Source organism: Erythrolamprus reginae, chromosome 1 (assembly GCF_031021105.1).
Source record: "Erythrolamprus reginae isolate rEryReg1 chromosome 1, rEryReg1.hap1, whole genome shotgun sequence".
Taxonomy (NCBI): Eukaryota; Metazoa; Chordata; class Lepidosauria; order Squamata; family Dipsadidae; genus Erythrolamprus; species Erythrolamprus reginae.
Window position 1 is genome coordinate 420821031 of NC_091950.1, and position 19889 is coordinate 420840919.

General features: G+C 43.5%; 1 protein-coding gene across 1 annotated transcript in view; it reads right to left on the minus strand.

The window, feature by feature from the left end:
* The window catches only part of LOC139155946 (double C2-like domain-containing protein beta), a 295913-nt gene that overhangs the window by 73819 nt on the left and 202205 nt on the right, over window positions 1–19889 (minus strand). The window contains exon 13 of the mRNA XM_070731359.1: window positions 1957–2066. Coding sequence (XP_070587460.1) covers window positions 1957–2066 — 110 coding nt within the window. The remainder of the gene's footprint in view (window positions 1–1956; window positions 2067–19889) is intronic.

Here is a 19889-nt window from a genome sequence, read left to right on the forward strand (position 1 = left end):
GAGACTAATTGGTTCCGGAAGGAGGCTCGTAAGTCGGAAGGCTCGTATGACGAAACATTGTTTCCCATAGGAAACAATGTAAAGTCAATTAATCCGTGCAACAACAAAAAAAACCGCTGCCACCGAACGCGGAAGTTAGCGTTCAGAGACAGCTGTGAAGCGGCGCGCGTGTTTTAAAACGTGGCAGCCGGCCTGGGGGGCTAGGGGGCTTCCCCCTGAGCCCCCCAGGCCGGCTGCCACGTTTTAAAACACGCGCGCCGCTTTGCAGCTCTCTCCTGAAGCCGGAACGCTAACTTCCGCGTTCGGCTTCAGGAGACAGCTGCAAAGTGGCGCGCGTGTTTTAAAACGTGGCAGCTGGCCTGGGGGGCTTGCCAGCACCCCCCCGAGCCCCCCAGGCTGGCTGCAACCTTTTAAAACACGCGGGATACGAGCGCCAAGGAGCTGTCTCCTGAAGCCGAACGCGGAAGTTAGCGTTCGGCTTCAGGAGACAGCTCCTTGGCGCTCGTATCCCGAATGTGAGCTCGGGAGGCGAACAAAAATGTCGCTCCCCTCCCAGCTCTTATCTCGAGTAGCTCGTAAGTAGAGCTGCTCGTATGTCGAGGTTCCACTGTATTAGCTAAAAGTAATGAGATGGGAGAATTCAGAGAAACAAAACAAGTACAAGTATAGGATGGTAATTTGTACAAATAAAACATTAGATAATAATGATAAAAAGTAATGATAGAAGACAATAGGGCAGGACAGTAGGCAGAAAGGTGCACTTATGCACGCCCCTTACAGACCTCTTAGAAAGGGGGAGAGGTCAATTGTAGATAGTCTAAGGTTAAAGGTTTCGGGGTTAGGAGTAGAAACCACAGAGTCAGGTTGTGCATTCCAGGCAATGATCACTCTATTGCTGAAGTCGTATTTTCTGCAGTCCAGTTTGGAGTGGTTTACATTGAGTTTGAATCTATTTATTGCTCATGTGTTGTTGCGGTTGAAGGTGAGGTAGTCGCTAACAGGTAGGATATTTCGGTATGTGATTTTATGAACTAGAGTTAAGTCGGAACGGAGACAACGGAGTTGTAAGTTGTCACAACGAAGACAACTCCAAAGCTGGCGGACTTATTATTTATTTATTTATTTATTTATTATTTAGATTTGTATGCCGCCCCTCTCCGCAGACTCGGGGCGGCTCACAGCATAACACAACAATGTATAACAAATCCAAATATAATTTAAAATATTTAAAAGAACCCCATTTTGCTAACAAACACACACTCAAACATACCATACATAAAATGTACATGCCCGGGGGAGGTGTTTCAGTTCCCCCATGCCTGACGACAAAGGTGGGTTTTAAGGTGTTTACGGAAGGCAGGGAGAGTAGGGGCAGTTCTAATCTCTGGGGGGAGTTGGTTCCAGAGGGTCGGGGCCGCCACAGAGAAGGCTCTTCCCCTGGGGCCCGCCAACCGACATTGTTTAGTTGACGGGACCCGGAGAAGGCCCACTCTGTGGGACCTAATCGGTCGCTGGGATTCGTGCGGCAGAAGGCGGTCTTGGAGATATTCTGGTCCAGTGCCATGAAGGGCTTTAAAGGTCATAACCAACACTTTGAATTGTGACCGGAAATTGATCGGCAGCCAATGCAGACTGCGGAGTGATGGTGAAACATGGGCATACCTAGGTAAGCCCATGACCGCTCTCGCAGCTGCATTCTGCACGATCTGAAGTTTCCGAACACTTTTCAAAGGTAGCCCCATGTAGAGAGCATTACAGTAGTCGAACCTTGAGGTGATGAGGGCATGAGTGACTGTGAGCAATGAGTCCCGGTCCAGATAGGGCCGCAACTGGTGCACCAGGCGAACCTGGGCAAACGCCCCCCTTGAAGGTATTCTGTTCATGCACACCTGATAATAAGGTAGAATTCGCTCACATGGTCGTGCTTCTGTCTGTCTACCTGAGACACGGACTCACCTGAGTGTTTTGCGGATCATGTCTTCGTCGGTGATCCCGTAGTAGGTGAGGGTTTCATTCCAAGTCGGATTTAATGTATTCCGCAAAGTTTTGGTCCTCAGTTTGTTCGCCTGGGAGGAAGAAAACAAATCAGTTTGTTTATAGGATTAACTCAAGGCAGCGGACTGAGAGAATCTATTATTCCTCCTACAATTCTTCCATCAATATGCCAATGATACCCAGTTATACATCTCCACCCCATGTCCAGTCAACAAAGCAGTGGAAGTGATGTGCCGGTGCCTGGAGGCTGTTGGGGTCTGGATGGGTGTAAACAGACTCAAACTCAACCCTGATAAGACGGAGTTGCCTCCCAAGGACAATTCCATCTGTCCGTCCATTACCCTGGGGGGGGGAATTATTGACCCCCTCAGAGAGGGTTTGCAACTTGGGCGTCCTCCTTGATCCACAGCTAACATTAGAACACCATCTTTCGGCTGTGGGGAGGAGGGCGTTTGCCCAGGTTCGCCTGGTGCACCAGTTGCGGCCCTATCTGGACCGGGAGTCACTGCTCAAAGTCGCTCATGCCCTCATCACCTTGAGGTTCGATTACTGCAACGCTCTCTACATGGGGCTACCTTTGAAAAGTGTTCGGAAACTTCAGATCATGCAGAACGCGGCCGCAGGAGCCATTGTGGGGCTTCCCAGATTCGCCCACATTTCTGCAACACTCCGTGGCCTGCACTGGCTGCTGATCAGTTTCCGGTCACAATTCAAAGTGTTGGTAATGACCTTTAAAGCCCTACATGGCATTGGACCAGAATACCTCCAGAACCGCCTTCTACCTCACGAATCCCAGCGGCCGATAAGGTCCCACAGAGTTGGCCTTCTCCGGGTCCCGTTGACTAAACAATGTTGTTTGGCGGGCCCCAAGGGAAGAGCCTTCTCTGTGGCGGCCCCAGCCCTCTGGAATCAAACCCCCCCAGAGATTAGAACGGCCCCCACCCTCCTTGTCTTTCGCAAATTACTCAAGACCCACTTTTGTCACCAGGCAAGGGGGAACTGAGACATCTTCCCCCAGGCTTTTATATTTTATGTTTGGTATGTATGTGTTGTATGGTTTTAAATTGCTGGGGTTTTAGATAGGTTTTATTTTAATATTTGATTTGTTTCACTGTTATATTGTTTCTATTGCTGTTGTGAGCCGCCCTGAGTCTTCGGAGAGGGGCGGCATACAAATCTAATAAATAATAATAATAATAATAATAATAATAATAATAAAACAACACTGAGAGGTGGGTTGGGCTGAAAGTATGTGAATGGCCCAATAAGCTTTTGTGTCCAAGAGTGGGACTAGAGCTCACAGACTCCTGGTGATTGGCCCAAAGTTACCTGGACAGCTTTCATACTTAAGGTGGGACTAGAATTCCCAGTTTCCGGGGCTATTGGCCCAAAGTCTCCCAGCCAACTTTCATACCTAAGGTGGGACTAGAACTCACAGTCTCCTGGTGATTGGCCCAAAGTCACCCAGCTGCGCTAAATGCCTCAAGCAAGACTAGAACTCATGATCTCCTGGTGATTGGCCCAAAGTCACCCAGCTGGCTTCCTTGCCTAAAGCAAGACTAGAATTCCCAGTTTCCTGGCTATTGGCCCAAAGTCACACAGACAACTTTCATACCTAAGGCGGGACTAGAACTCACCGTCTCCTGGTGATTGGGCCAAAGTCATCCACCTGCCTTTCACGTCTAAGGTTGGACTAGAACTCGCTGTCTCCTAGTGGTCTCCCTAAAGTCACTCAGCTGGCTTTCATGGCGAGTCTCTGGAGAGGGGCGGCATACAAATCTAATAAATAATAATAATAATAATAATAATAATTATTATTATTATTATTATTATTATTATTATTATTATTATTATTATTATGGCAGGACTACCATCCCCTGTCTCCTAGCCTCTACCCTGGTGCCTTAACCCAGTGTTTCCCAACCTTGGCAACTTGGAGATATTTAGATTTCAACTTCCAGAATCCCCCAGCCAGCTGGCTGGGGAATTCTGGGAGTTGAAGTCCAAATATATCCAAGTTGCCAAGGTTGGGAAACACTGCCTTAACCAATAGGCTAAATTAACTCATGGGAATTTGTGCAAGATAACAAATTAAATTGTGGGTCACGAAAAGCCATTCATCGTTTCAGGTTTTTAAATAAACGGACGTCTTTCAAATTTTCATTCTTCAGCTTTGTGCAAATCCCTGCATTAAAATTTGCAATCACGTTTTGTTTGTTTACGTCTCACATTTCTATCCCGCCACAATCAAACGCGCTCGCTGCATTATGTCGAACAAACCCCCACACACGTACAATTAAATTACTATCACTGAACTAAAAGAGGCAATTAAAAGACAAAAAGTTAACAAAGCCCCTGGCCCAGATGGCCTTCCAAGTGAACTATACAAAGATCTTCCACCAACAATGGAAGAGACCCTGCTAGAAGTTTTAAATGAGGCCCTAGAGAAAGGTAAAATTCCTACATCTTGGACTGAAGCAAATCTAGCCTTAATAGCTGTTGTGATTCAGTCTGAGGCTCCTCAGGGAACGGCTGGAACTCTGCCGGCTCCATGCTCAGAGGGGGAGGACGAGGAGGAGGAGAACCAGGCAGATGGGGAACAGGAATGTCAGGACGAGGAGGAGGGGGAACAGCCTGAGACCCCCGGTGGGGAGCTCTCCCCAGCGAGTAGCCTGGAGTCATTAGATGAGAACGCACAAGCCATCATAGATATGAGGCAGAGAAGGGCAGCACAACGAAGGGGACAATTAGCCAGGTATTTCCATCCCTAATAGGCAACAGCTGGGTTTGGGTGTGGTTCTCCTCAGACAGGTTGAAAAGGCAGGCCCGCCCTTCCTGTATTGTGGAGAGTTATCTTTTGGGAGTCCTGTGACCTTGCTTCGATCCTTGGCGTCTCTGATTCTGGCTTGTGGCCTCGAAGGCTGAAAACTTGGGAGAGGTGTGGGTTTTATTATCTACAGTGGTGTGTGTGCCAGCAAGAAGCCGGTTGTATTGTCAGGCCGTCGTGACTTTTCTGTGAAGCTTCATAGCATTCCAGTTTGTAAGAACAGTTTTTGTTCTCTGTGTTTGTTGTCAAAGATATAAAATGACTTTGCTTTTTACCAGCGTGTCTGGATACTCTTTTTAGTTGGTGTTGACGTCTGGGGGAACCCAGACAGAACAAGAGCCAAAAAAGACACAGACCCCTCAGAAATTGCACTAACTGCATTTGCTGCATAATTCTGCACGGGCAGCTCCATCCTGGCGGTATCTGCATTTTGCTCTGCCCTTTTGAAATGCCAAAGAAAATATACCGCTTCAAACAAGAAGTTGCCAAGTATTTGTATTCTCCTAAAAAAGGGAACTGACCTTTCTGTAAAGAAGCTTTTACCAGCCAGGACCTCTGTGTAAAAACCCAGAGCAGGGCAGGATGTGACAGTTGGAAAAATAAAAAGGCACTTAATGAGAATATAATAGGGTTCCCGGCCCTTTAAAACAACTCCGTAACTCAGCATAATAATAATAATAATAATATATTGCTGACATTCAGTGGAATTGCTGCTCTGGTTTATTTCCTGGAGTTTTTTTGGCTTAAAAAAAAAAAGCATCCATTTTCAAGGGACAGTTTTATCTGTGCATGACTAATTTATTTTTATTATTATTATTATTTTAATTAGATTTGTATGCCGCCCCTCTCTGTAGACTCGGGGCGGCTCACAACATACAATAGAACAATTCACAACAAATCGAATAAATTTAAAAAACATTTAAAAACCCCATTATTAAACCAGACCTACACACAGACATACCATACATAAATTGAATAGACTAGTAAAGTCTTGGAGTTTTGAGAAGTCTCGGCTTGTTTTGACCATTCCTATGGTGCAATGGTTCTCAATTTGGGCTTGGGACTCCTTTGGGGGTCGAACAACCATTTCACAGGGGTCACCTAAGGCCTTGGGGAAAGAAAAATTTCCCACCATGTTAGGAACTAAAGCTTCTATTCTGGCACCTTGGAACATATTTTTACAATCTGACCAATGAGGTGTTTAGAGTGGGGGTGTCCCTCTGACCTTCCTGCCAATCAGCTTAAAGCTCTGTTGGGAGAAATGGTGCTAGACTTATGGTTGGGGGTCACCACAACATGAGGAACTGTATTAAGGGGTTGCGGCATTAGAAAGGGTGAGAACCACTGCTATACTGGATGGGGTGGGATGGAACTAAGGAGTGGAATAGGGGTTGAGTAGGGTAGGAGAGGGGAAGGGAGGGGGGAAGAGAAGGAAGAGAAGAGAAGAGAAGAGAAAAAAATTAGGAAGAGATGAGAAGAGAAGAGAAAAATAGGAAGAGATGAGAAGAGAAGAGAATTGAAGAGAAGAGAAGAGAAGAGAAAAATAGGAAGAGATGAGAAGAGAAGAGAAGAATAAGAAGAGAAGAGAAGAGAAAAATAGGAAGAGAAGAGAAGAGAATTGAAGAGAAGAGAAGAATAAGAAGAGAAGAGAAGAGAAAAATAGGAAGAGAAGAGAAGAGAATTGAAGAGAAGAGAAGAATGACTGGATATCTTTCTTGTGTAACTTCCACCTTGATCCCTGCTAAACTCACCCATACAAAGGTGGGTTCACCCTGGTTTTGGACTGGTTCGCCCGAACTGGTAGTGACCCGCTGGTGATGTCACAATGACATCATGGAACCAGTTCTGTTGCTGCCAATCCATCAGTGCCACCATCTTCTTTTTATTTAATTTTTAATTTTAATTTTTATTTTTTTCCTTCTGAGCATGCGCAGAAGTCGAGTTGCCATCTTGTTTTCAACTTTTTTCCCCCCCTGGATTTTTTTTGGGGGGATTTTTTGGCACTGTGTCAAGGTTCCAGGTAGCATCCACACCAAATTGGAATCCAAGTCAAAGTACTCCTCAAAATTCCAATGTATTTCCAGATACAGTACATCCTGGCACCTACACTGGGGAACCAGAATCTGAGTTTCACACCCAGTTGAAAGTTCACATCGCTTGTCCCCCACCCACAAATGTATCACGTTGTCCACTCAGATTGGGCCAGCGTGGCCAGTCCTCCATCCGCTTCCGCCCAGGTGGGTGGCATAGGATGACCTTGAACCACTCGGAAAAAAATGCTTTGTGGCTGCATTTGCTCCCTAATGAAAAAATCACCCCTCCCAAGTTCCCATCCACATCAGGCCTTCTACAGATAGTGTGGCAAGCTGTTAATTCATCACCAACTTCTGCACCGGCTTGTCATACACGCCCACGATGAGCAGCGTGGGAGGAAGACGCCTTAAACAAGATCTAAGTATTGCCCACAAGATCATATGCTGCAACGTCCTGCCTGTTGGCGACTACTTCAGCTTCAACCACAACAACACAAGAGCACAGAACAGATTTAAACTTAATATTAACCGCTCCAAACTTGACTGTAAAAAATATGACTTCAGTAACCGAAGTGTGGAACTCATTACCGGACTGCATAGTGTCATCCCCACACCCCCAACACTTTACCCTTAGATTATCCACGGTTGACCTATCCAGATTCCTAAGAGGTCAGTAAGGGGCGAGTACAAGTGCACTAGAGTGCCTTCCGTCCCCTGTGCTATTGCTCTCCTATATCTCCTATACCTTTCTTCTATCCCTATATCTCTTCTTCTATTCTTTCATTGATATATTCTATTAGTATACCTTCTTTTCTATTATTTCTTAGATATATTTTACTATGAGTATCTCCTCTATAACCTTCATTATGTATTTTACTATGTGTATATAGATATATACCCACTAAAACCCTCATTGTGTATTGGACAAAATAAATAAATAAATAGAAATAAAAATAAAAGTGACCGGCAGCGAAGTAAATTAGAAACCACCCCACTCATCCAATTGTCTTCATTGCAACCGTCAGGTCTCCAGCTCAGCTGCGAAACCGAAGTGATTAAGCCAACTAATCAGTTAGAATATCAATGACGGGTAAGATGAATCAATTAGAAAAAACAGACTGATCCAATTTACCTTGATGAAGCTGACATACAAGGGGTGGACAAAAAGATGGAAACACCTTGCAGCTCTTCCGTGGAATCCAGATTTGTGAAGCTCCCTTCGAACAGTTTTTTGTGGAAACTGGGTTCTGTACGTGTCTATTGAGCTCTGCAGTGATTTTAGGAGCTGTGGTCTTGCGATCCGCTCTAACAATTCGCTTTAGAGTCCGACGGTCTCTCTCACACAACTTCGATTTTTGACCAGACCTGTGCTTGGCTGAGGACGTTTTCCCTTCTCTTTCAAAAGCAGTCATTACTTTTGAGACATGACCTCTTGAAACGCCAAACATTCGGGCACTTTCTATGACGCTAGCGCCTGCCATTCGAGGACCAACAATTTGGCCTCTTTGAAAGTCTGAGAGGTCGGCCATTTCTAGAAGGTTATAACCCATTTCCTTAAATTTCTGTTTTAAAAAAACGTATCAAATAAGAGAATTTAAAAAAACATTAAAATATGTTAAGTTTTGATTGATTTGAACATGTTCAAACATTATGATGCCAAAAAGTCAAGCATTTCCAATTTTTTGTCCACCCCCTGTAGGTTCTATAATGGCTTAAATACTGCGAAGTCTCAGCAAGAGACAACGAGGAAAGAAGGTTGCAGGAAGGGACACTAGAGTAAGTCTACTCTGATGGGCCCAGGACAGGGGTTTATCCTCTATCCTGGTGCTCCTTGACCTCTCAGAGGCTTACGATAACATCGACCATGGTATCTTTCTGCGCCGACTGGAGAGGTTCGGAATGAGAGACATGGTTCTATGGTGGTTCTCCCCTTACCTCTCCAGTTGGTTGCAGTCGGTGTTGGCGGGGAGCCAGAGGTCGACCCCTAGGTCCCTCCCTTGTGGGGTACCCCAGGGGTCGGTCTTCTCCCCCCTGCTGTTTAATACCTACATGAAACATAGAAACATAGAAGATTGACGGCAGAAAAAGACCTCATAGTCCACCTAGTCTGCCCTGTATTTTATCTTGGGATGGATATATGTTTATCCCAGGCATGCTTAAATTCAGTTACTGTGGATTTACCAACCACGTCTGCTGGAAGTTTGTTCCAAGGATCTACTACTCTTTCAGTGAAATAATATTTTCTCAGGTTGCTTTTGATCTTTCCCCCAACTAACTTCAGATTGTGTCCCCTTGTTCTTGTGTTCACTTTCCTATTAAAAACACTTCCCTCCTGGACCTTATTTAACCCTTTAACACATTTAAATGTTTCGATCATGTCCCCCCTTTTCCTTCTGTCCTCCAGACTATACAGATTGAGCTCATGAAGTCTTTCTTGATACGTTTTACACTTAAGACCTTCCACCATTCTTGTAGCCCATCTTTGGACCAGTTCAGTTTTGTCAATATCTTTTTGTAGGTGAGGACAGTTCAACCTCTGGGTGAGATCATCCATGGGCACGGGGAGAGTTGTCATCAGTATGCTGATGATACTAGAAACATAGATAACATAGAAACACAGAAGACTGATGGCAGAAAAAGACCTCCTGGTCCATCTAGTCTGCCCTTATACTATTTCCTGTATTTTATCTTAGGATGGATATGTTTATCCCAGGCATGTTTAAATTCAGTGACTGTGGATTTACCGACCACGTCTGCTGGAAGTTTGTTCCAAACATCTACTACTCTTTCAGTCAAATAATATTTTCTCACGTTGTTTCTGATCTTTCCCCCAGCTAATTTCCCCCACACTCAGCTATACATCTCCACCCCGTGTCCACTCAGTGCCATTTATCCCCTGGTTAGGCCTGAAAAAGCCTTTTTCAGTGGGAGTAACAATGAAAGAGCTTGCAAAATCAGGAAAAACTGCTTCAAAGGGAGTAAGGTTTTTTTTAAAAAATGCAGCAAGCCAGGAAAATTGTTAGCACCGTGTTAGGACTGGGGGGGAAAAAAGCTTTGTAAAAACTATATTCGGAGTACTATAAGATGCACCCAAATTTTCAGCCTCTTTTACGGAGGAAAAAAGATGTGAGATCCTAGCGACCACTTAGGTCCCACAGAGTTGGCCTTCTCCGGGTCCCATCGACTAAACAATGTCGTTTGGCGGGACACAGAGGAAGAGCCTTCTCTGTGGCGGCCCCGGCCCTCTGGCACCAACTCCCCCCAGAAATCAGAATTGCCCCCACCCGCCTCGCCTTTCGTTAGCTTCTTAAAACCCACCTTTGTCGTCAGGCATGGGGGAACTGAGATATTCCTTTCCCCCTAGGCCTATACAATTTATGCATGGTATGCTTGTGTGTATGTTTGGGATTTTTTTTAAATAAGGGTTTTTAAAATTATTTTAAATATTAGATTTGTTACATGTTGTTTCATTATTGTTGTTAGCCGCCCTGAGTCTACGGAGAGGGGCGGCATACAAGTAAGTAAGTAAGTAAGTAAGTAAGTAAGTAAGTAAGTAAGTAAGTAAGTAAGTAAGTAAGTAAGTAAGTTATTTACTTACTTACTTACTTACTTACTTACTTACTTACTTACTTACTTACTTACTTACTTACTTACTTACTTACTTACTTACTTACTTACTTACTTACTTATTGGATTTGTATGCCACCCCTCTCCGGAGACTCGGGGTGGCTAACAGCAATAATAAGACAGCGTACAATAATAATCCAATACTGTACTAAAAACAGTTAAAAACCCATTATATAAAAACCAATCATACATACAGACATACCATGCATAAAATTGTAAAGGCCTAGGGGGAAAGAGTATCTCAATTCCCCAATGACTGGCGGCAGAGGTGGGTTTTAAGTAGCTTACGAAAGGCAAGGAAGGTGGGGGCAATTCTAATCTCTGGGGGGAGTTGGTTCCAGAGGGCCGGGGCCACCACAGAGAAGGCTCTTCCCCTGGATCCCGCCAAGCGGCATTGTTTAGTTGACTGGACCCGGAGAAGACCCACTCTGTGGGACCTAACTGGTCGCTGGGATTCGTGCAGCAGAAGGCGTCCCTGAGATAATCTGGAGTAAGTAAGTAAGTAAGTAAGTAAATAAGTAAGTAAGTAAGTAAGTAAGTAAGTAACTAAGTAAGTAAGTAAGTCTTATACTCCAAAAAGTCTCTAAGTGCTATTGCAATTAACAACTGTTTCACTTAGCAGGAGTAATTTTGAGGTGGTAAATCGAGGACTCCCTGCAACGAAAATGTAATCCTGATTTAATTCACTCTCTCATGTACACAGCCTCCTCCTCTTTAGAAGATGGATTCCTTTTGAAAACAAACAACGTTTGAACTGGGATTTAATCAGATTTGCAGAACTGATACACTTCTTTCCACAGGGGTAAACTTTAAATTAGTAAGGAGAATAGCAAAAAAAGGGAGGGAAGAGATCAGAGAAATAGAGACAGAAGGAAGGCAGGGAAGCTTCCATTATTAATAACAAATAATTTTGTTTAAACAAGCATATCAAAGTTGGCTGGGATGTGATTGTTCTCTTCCTACCTTTGTTATTATTGCAAGGAATGGATTAGCAGCAGATCACCGCCAGAAAATTATTAATTTATTTCAAAGCATGTCATCATCTCTCGGCTTAACCTATTTCAAGACATGTCAGGAAGACAAAGTAGGTGATATTTACTCATTAACGCCACCGATTAGCTTCTAAAGGGAGAAGGAACTTTTTAAATTTATTTAATTAATATCACGATTTTGGGCTTGGGGAGGCGTACCAAATAATTTACTCTGTTCATTGGTAGCTTCCCCACTTTCCAAATATATATAGGTAGTCCTTGACTTACATCCACAACTGAGCCCGAAACCATCGTCGCTAAGTGAAACAGCGATCAAGCTATTTTGGCCCCATTTACGACCTCATAGAAACATAGAAGATTGATGGCAAAAAAAGACCTCCTGGTACATCTAGTCTGCCCTTATACTATTTCTTGTATTTTATCTTAGGATGGATATATGTTTACCCCAGCCCCGAGTCCGCGGAGAGGGGTGGCATACAAGTCTGAAGAATGAATGAATGAATGAATGAATGAATGAATAAATAAATAAATAAATAAATAAATTCAGTTACTGTGGATTTACCAACCACATCGCTGGAAGTTTGTTCCAAGCATCTACTACTCTTTCAGTCAAATAATATTTTCTCACATTGCTGATCTTCCCCCCAACTAACCTCAGATTGTGTCCCCATCTTCTTGGGTTCACTTTCCTATTAAAAACACTTCCTTCCTGAACCTTCCCTTTAACATATTTAAATGTTTCGATCATGTCCCCCCTTTCCCTTCTGTCCTCCAGACTATACAGATTGAGTTCGTGAAGTCTTTCCTGGTAAATTTTGTGCTTAAGATCTTCCACCATTTTTGTAGCCCGTCTTTGGATCCGTTCAATTTGATCCATATCTTTTTGTAGGTGAGATCTCCAGAACTGAACTCAGTATTATTCCAAATGTGGTCTCACCAGCACTCTATACAGTTGGATCACAATCTCCCTCTTCCTGCTTGTTATACCTCTAGCTATGCAGCCAAGCATTCTACTTGCTTTCCCTACCACCTGACTGCACTGTTCACCCATTTGGAGACTGTCAGAAATCACGACCCCTAAATCCTTCTCTTCTGGAGTTTTTGCTAATGTAGAACTGCCAATACAATACTCAGATTGAGGATTCCTTTTCCCCAAGGGCATCATTTTACATTTGGAAACATTAAACTGCAGTTTCCATTGCTTTGACCATTTCTCCAATAAAGCTAAATCATTTACCATATTACAGACGCCTCCAGGAATATCAACCCTATTGCACACTTTAGAGTCATCGGCAAATAGGCAAACCTTCCCTACCAAACCTTCCCCTATGTCACTCACAAACATATTAAAAAGAATAGGACCCATTGCTCTGACCACTTATCTATTATGTCCAGGATGCGAAGGGTCAGTTAATATTTCCACAGCCCTCTTTTTGACTCGTGCAGTCTACAGGTCCTCAATGGAAGGCAGGTTGGTGGCAATGGTGTTTTTTCTGCATTTCTGATTCTCCTCTGAAGTCTGTGTCTTGATTAAGTGGTTAAGTGAAAATCCCCCAAGCCATGGTGGTGCGGTGCACTGCTCACTCATTTGGAGACTGTCAGAAATCACGACCCCTAAATCCTTCAGTTCTGAAGTTTTTGCTAACACAGAACTGCCAATACATATAAACATATAAGCATGGAAACATGGAAACATAGAAGTCTGACGGCAGAAAAAGACCTCATGGTCCATCAAGTCTGTCCTTATACTATTTTCTGTATTTTATCTTAGGATGGATCTATGTTTATCCCAGGCATGTTTAAATTCAGTTACTGTGGATTTACCAACCACATCTACTGGAAGTTTGTTTGAGATAGCTCTTCCCCCTAGGCCATTACAAGTTATGCATGGTATGCTTGTGTGTATGTTTGGTTTTATAATAGAGGTTTTTAGTTGTTTTTATTATTAGATTGTACATGTTGTGTTTATTATTGTTGTTAGCCGCCCGGAGTCTGCAGAGAGGGGCGGCATACAAATTCAATAAATTATTATTATTATTATTATTATTATTATTATTATTATTATTCCTGACTTTTCCAGTTACAGTTTCGGAGGCTCGAGTTTGTAAGTGAAAAATAGTTCTTGAGAAGAGGCAAAAAACCCCCACCACCCGATTCTTATCTAGAAAAGTTCTTAAGTAGAGGCATTCTTAGGTAGAGACACCACTGTACGGTATATAGAGAGAGGAGGGGCAGGGAAGTAGACTAGAATAGAAAATTATAATGCTGGCTTTTCTATTTTCCACACGGGTTCTTATTCTCCTTAACGCGATGCTGACCTTTTTCGCAATAGATCTGCCCAGTTTCTACACCTCCGTCGACCCGTTCCCCAATTACTCCAACACCGTCTTTTCTCTCATCTGTCACCGTTAGTTCTGCCCCTCTATGTGTCGTTGCGATTTTTTTTTTGCACAATGCGCATCGCTTTTACAGTTGCTCACATTTTTAAAAATGGAAAAAAACAAGTCAAACACAGGAGAGGTTGCCTGCCGAGATTGCTTGGGGTGTTGTGTGTGTTTTTCCCACCCACCCCCTCACTGAGTGGAGGGATTGCTTCAACAAGTGAGGGGTGAGGAAGAAAACAAAGCAACAAGTAATCTCTGTAGGCGAGTTTTTCCATGCCTAGCGCACTCGCAGAACGGAGAGAATGGAGAGGAAGGGATGATAAGAGAGTAAGCAAGCGCACAATGGGGAACGCGTTGGGCTGCTTCTGCAGCTGCTATTATTTGTTTGTTTATCTATCTATCTATCTATCTATCTATCTATCTATCTATCTATCTATCTGTTGTGATTCAGTCTGAGGCTCCTCAGGGAACGGCTGGAACTCTGCCGGCTCCATGCTCAGAGGGGGAGGACGAGGAACAGGAGGAGGAGGAGGACCAGGCAGACGGGGAAGAGGAATGTCAGGACGAGGAGGAGGGGGGAACAGCCTGAGACCCCCGGGGGCGAGCTCTCCCCAGCGAGTAGCCTGGAGTCATTAGATGAGAACGCACAAGCCATCATCGATATGAGGCAGAGAAGGGCAGCACAACGAAGGGGGCAATTAGCCAGGTATTTCCATCCCTAATAGGCAACAGCTGGGTTTGGGTGTGGTTCTCCTCAGAAAAATTGAAAAGGCAGGCCCGCCCTTCCTGTATCTTTTGGGAGTCCTGTGACCTTGCTTCGATCCTTGGCATCTCTGATTCTGGCTTGTGGCCTCGAAGGCTGAAAACTTGGGGGAGGCGTGGGTTTTATTATCTACAGTGGTGTGTGTGCCAGCAAGAAGCCTGTTGTATTGTCTGGCCGTCGTGAGTCTTCTGTGAAGCTTCACAGCATTCCAGTTTGTAAGAACAGTTTTTGTTATCTGTGTTTGTTTTCAAAGATATAAAATGACTTTGCTTTTTACCAGCATGTCTGGCTACTCTTTTTAGTTGGTGTTGGCGTCTGGGGGAACCCAGACAGAACACTATCTATCTATCTATCTATCTATCTATCTATCTATCTATCTATCTATCTATCTATCTATCTATCTATCTATCTATCTATCTATTAGATTTGTATGCCGCCCCTCTCCGAAGACTTGGGGCGGCTAACAACAATATAAAAAGACAATGTAAACAAATCTAATATTAAAAATAATCTAAAAAATCCCCAATTTAAAGAACCACTCATACATACAAGCATACCATGTATAAATTCTATAAGCCTAGGGGGAAGGGGGAAAAAAATTCAATTCCCCCATGCCTGACGACAGAGGTGGGTTTTAAGGAGCTTGCGAAAGGCAAAGGAGGGTGGGGGCAACTCTGATATCTGGGGGGGAGTTGGTTCCAGAGGGTCGGGGCCGCCACAGAGAAGGCTCTTCTCCTGGGGCCCGCCAAACGACATTACGTAGTCAACGGGACCCGGAGAAGACCTACTCTGTGGGACCTAATTGGTCGCTGGGATTCGTGCAGCAGAAGGCGGTCCCGGAGATATTCTGGTCCGATGCCATGAAGGGCTTTATAGGTCATAACTAACACTTTGAATTGTGACCGGAAATTGATCGGCAACCAATGCAGACTGCGGAGTGTTGGTGTAACATGGGCATACCTTGGGAAGCCCATGACTGCTCTCGCAGCTGCGTTCTGCACGATCTGAAGTTTCCGAACACTTTTCAAAGGTAGCCCCATGTAGAGAGCGTTATAGTAGTTGAACCTCAAGGTGATGAGGGCATGAGTGACTGTGAGCAGTGAGTCCCGGTCCAGATAGGGCTGCAACTGGTGCACCAGGTGAACCTGGGCAAGCGTCCCCCTCATTATTATTGTTGTTGTTATTATTGTTGTTGTTGTTGTTATTGTCAGTACAATACAGCAAACGAGATCACTATGCTGGATTTCGTATTTCATCACCAGTCGGGCGCTTCCCAAGCACCTAGGACTGCGTGATGTAGCGGCGAATTATGTTTGCCGATCCCAGTCAAGCGGCCTTTTGCAATTGACAGATGGGAGATTTTGTCAATTCCGATGGTTTTCAAATGTCCGCTGAGATCCTTTGGCACTGCGCCCAGCATGCCAAGTACCACTGGGACCACTTTCACTGGCTTATGCCAGAGTCGTTGCAGCTCAATTTTTAGATCTTCATATTTCACTAATTTCTCTAGCTGCTTCTCCTCAATTCTGCTGAATCCTGGGATTGCGATGTCGATGATCCATACTTTCTTTTTCTCCACAATCAGGATGTCTGGTGTGTTATGCTTCAGAATTCGGTCAGTCTGAAGTCGGAAATCCCATAGTAGTTTTGCTTGCTCATTTTTGACCACTTTTTCGGGCTTATGATCCCACCAGTTCTTTGCCACTGGTAGATGATAATTCCGGCACAATTTCCAGTGGATCATCTGTGCCACAGCATCATGTCTATGCTTGTAGTCAGTCTGTGCGATCTTTTTGCAGCAGCTGAGTATGTGATCGATTGTTTCATCTGTTTCTTTACAGAGTCTGTTTCCTCATTGCTTATTTGACCCCTCTGACAATCATTGTGTTGTACCACATGATTCTTGCCAAATGTATCTTTTTCTTTTATGTACGCTGAGAGCATATGAACCAAGACAAATTCCTTGTGTGTCCAATCACACTTATTTATTTATTTATTTATTTATTTATTTATTTTTATTTATTTATTTATTTAGATTTGTATGCCGCCCCTCTCCGCAGACTCGGGGCGGCTCACAACAGAATAAAAACAATTTATAACAAATCCAAATACAATTTAAGATATTTTTAAAAACCCGGTTTGATTTTTTTTAAAAAACCCATTTACTAAACAAACATACATACATACAAACATACCATGCATAAATTGTATAAGCCCGGGGGAGATATCTCAGTTCCCCCGTGCCTGACGACAAAGGTGGGTTTTAAGGAGCTTACGAAAGGCAAGGAGAGTAGGGGCAGTTCTAATCTCTGGGGGGAGTTGGTTCCAGAGAGTCGGGGCCGCCACAGAGAAGGCTCTTCCCCTGGCGCCCGCCAACCGACATTGTTTAGTTGACGGGACCCGGAGAAGGCCCACTCTGTGGGACCTAATCGGTTGCTGGGATTCGTGCGGCAGAATAAAATTCTATTCTATTATATTCTTAATGAATATGTTGAAAAGCACTGGGCCTAGGACTGACCCTTGTGCTACCCTGCTACTGACTTCTTTCCATGTGGACATGAACCCATTTAGGGCAAATCGCTGGGTGTGGTTGGTCAGCCAGTTGCCAATCCATCTAATAGTGCTGCTGCCTATCCCACTTTTCTCTAGTTTGATAAGTAGTAGATATACACACACATATATACACATCACTAACACATTGCTTTCTAATGTGAGTTGAAGTAGTTCTTGACTTATAACCACAACAGAGCTTTAATTTCCGTTGCTATGTGTGACCTCTGTTAAGTGAGTTTTGCCCCATTTTGATGACCGTGCTTGCCACAATTGTTAAGTGAATCACAGCAGTTGTTAAGGGAGTAATAAGGTTGCTAAGTGAATCCAATCCCCACTGACTTTGCTTGTCTGAAGGATGCAAATTTATTTATTTATTTATTTATTTGTTTGCTTGTTTATTTGTTTATTTGTTTGTTAGATTTCTATGCCGCCCCTCTCCAAGGACTCAGAGCGGCTCACACAACCCCGAGACACCGTCATTAAATATTAAAGATCAGAAGCAACATGAGAAAATATAATTTTACTGAAAGAGTAGTAGATGCCTGGAACAAACTTCCAGCAGACGTGGTTGGTAAATCCACAGGAACTAAATTTAAACATGCCTGGGATAGACATAGATCCATCCTAAGATAAAAGACAGGAAGTAGGATAAGGGCAGACTAGATGGACCATGAGGTCTTTTTCTGCCGTCAGTCTTCTATTCAACAACAACACAAGAGCACGTAATAGATACAAACTGAATGGAAATCGCTCCAAACTTGACTGCAGAAAATACGATTTCAGCAATAGAGTGGTCACCGCCTGAACTCATTACCTGACTCTGTTGTTGCTTCCCCCAACCCCAAAATCTTCAACCTTACATTATCTACCATCGACCTCTCGCCTTTTCTAAGGGGCATGCCTAAGTGCGCTTTTGGGCCTAACGTCCCTGTCCTACTGTATTATTATCCTTTCTATTACTACGTTCTACTTAGGTTAGGTTATGTTAATATGTATTATATTACTTTACTTGTTTGACAAATAGATAGATGATAGATAGATAGATAGATAGATAGATAGATAGATTAGATAGATAAATAAAGTACAGTAATACCTCATGATACGAACTTAATTGGTGCAAGGAGGAGGTTCGTAAGACGAAAGGTTCGTAAGACGAAACATTGTTTCCCATAGGAAACAATGTAAAGTCAATTAATCCGTTCAGCCAAACCCCCCGGCCTGGGGTGCTGGGAAGCCCCCCAGGCCGGCTGCGCCCTTTTAAAAGAGCCGCGCCGCTTCCCAGCTGTCTCCTGAAGCCGAACGCCAAAGCAGAACTTCCGCGTTCGGCTTCGGGAGACAGCTGGGAAGCCGTGCGGCTGTTTTAAAAGGTGACAGCCGGGCTGGGGGGCTTCCCAGCAACCTCCCGAACCGAACCTGGGGTTCAGAAAATTTTTGCCTCTTCTTACGAACTTTGTTCGAGTTACGAACCAGCGTTCGGGAGGCTTCTGGGAAGCCCCGCCGCCCGGCTGTCACCTTTTAAAACAGCCGCGCGGCTTCCCAGCAGTCTCCGAACACCGGTTCGTAACTCGAAAAAAGTTCGTAAGAAGAGGCAAAATTTTTCTGAACCCTGGGTTCGTATCACGAGTTGTTCGTAAGACGAGGGGTTCGTATCTTGAGGTACCACTGCATATACAGTGTTCCCTCGATTTTCGCGGGTTCGAACTTCGCGAAAAGTCTATACCACGGTTTTTCAAAAATATTAATTAAAAAATACTTCGCGGTTTTTTTTCTATATCACGGTTTTTCCCGCCCGATGACGTCATATGTCATCGCCAAACTTTTGTCCACCTTTAATAATTTTTTAAAAATAAACTTTAATAAATAAACATGGTGAGTAATAATCTAAATGGTTGCTAAGGGAGTGGGAAATTGTAATTTAGGGGTTTAAAGTGTTAAGGGAAGGCTTGTGATACTGTTCATAGCCAAAAATAGTGTATGTACTTCCGCATCTCTACTTTGCGGAAATTCGACTTTTGTGGGCGGTCTCGGAACGCATCCCCCACGAAAAGTGAGGGAACACTGTATTACTTGCCTGTGCCTTGATGCCATCACTTTTTTTCTCTGGGGATAAGCATTCTCAAGAGCAGAGATAGGAGGAAAAGGAAAACGTAATCGTACTTTCTCACTTAGCGATCACTTTGCTTAACAAAAGGGGTTCCAGGCCCAATTGTGGTCACTAAATGAGGTCTAGCATTATATTTTTTTTTTTTTAAAAACACCAGCTCCACTCCTAAAATAGAATCCTGGGTGAATCTGCTCTTTATACAACTTCATTGTGGAGGGGGAAAAAGTCTATTTATGTCTACTCTTTGCTTTCTGGTCTTTAATCAATCACTTAGCCAGCTTTTCTTTAATTCCATGGCTGTTAAGCTGACTGAGACAAATTTTTGATGAAGTAGTGTAACAAGGGCTTTAAGAAAATCTTAAACAGATTATCTATCCTACCTCCCCCATAGCCATGTCTTTATTAAAACACCCCCCCCCCCCCCAAAAATAAAAGCTTAGGAGTAGTTCTAGATGTACGATTGATTTAATTGAATTTAATCAAATATTTATTTATTTATTTGCTTGTTTTATTTAATTACATTAATTTAACTTAACTAAAATTATTTCTATTATTATTATTATTATTATTATTAATAATAATAATAATAATAATAATAATAATAATAATAA